The sequence below is a fragment of the Neophocaena asiaeorientalis genome, unplaced genomic scaffold (assembly GCF_003031525.2).
Source record: "Neophocaena asiaeorientalis asiaeorientalis breed wild unplaced genomic scaffold, Neophocaena_asiaeorientalis_V1.1 scaffold591, whole genome shotgun sequence".
NCBI classification, from domain to species: Eukaryota; Metazoa; Chordata; class Mammalia; order Artiodactyla; family Phocoenidae; genus Neophocaena; species Neophocaena asiaeorientalis.
In genome coordinates, this window is record NW_020173494.1 from 272,531 (window position 1) to 273,085 (window position 555).

The following is a 555-nucleotide window of genomic DNA, read 5'->3' on the forward strand; positions in this document are numbered from 1 at the left end:
CCAGGGAGTGAGGAGGGGGCAGAAAAGCAAAAAAAAAAAAAAAAAAAAAAAAAAAAAAAAAAAAAAAAAAAAAAATATCTGTGAGATGCAGGCCCTCAAGGCTAGTTATTATAAGAAATATATAGTAAAATTCAAATATCAAATTTCTTATTTCCCTGTTCTCTTTTTAAAAGGTTCTCCACTTACCTGAGAGACTCCAGGAAACAGGAAACCATGATGCTGGGTATCCCAGGAAAAGCAAGGGCTCCTCAGAGATGTTGCCAATTTTCTGCAGATGGGGGTGGCACTCAACTCCTACAGAAGAGTAACAATGCTATTTTTAGCATCGTTTGCTTAGGAAGATTCTAGAGCCTAAGATTCTGCAGCTTAAGTTGGCCAATTAAACCGGAAGTGAGCAAATGGAAGACATTAGGACAAAAATACCATTGCCCAGTTATGCCCAATTATGGTTACCAGATTGCCCAAATGAAAGCAGATTATGTATGAACATGAGGTAACAAATTTACAGGACACTCAGCACAGTGACTGAACCATAGAAGATGTTTAATAAACTCC

At 37.5% G+C, this 555-nt stretch overlaps 1 protein-coding gene across 1 annotated transcript in view; it reads right to left on the reverse strand.

Moving 5' to 3' along the window:
- LOC112401331 (thrombospondin type-1 domain-containing protein 4-like) overlaps positions 1-275 on the reverse strand; it is a gene marked incomplete at its 3' end in the record, with an annotated part of 224,921 nt that extends 224,646 nt beyond the window's left edge. The window contains exon 1 of the mRNA XM_024747519.1: positions 187-275. Coding sequence (XP_024603287.1) covers positions 187-215 — 29 coding nt within the window. The remainder of the gene's footprint in view (positions 1-186) is intronic.
- Between the last annotated feature and the right edge of the window lie 280 nt (positions 276-555).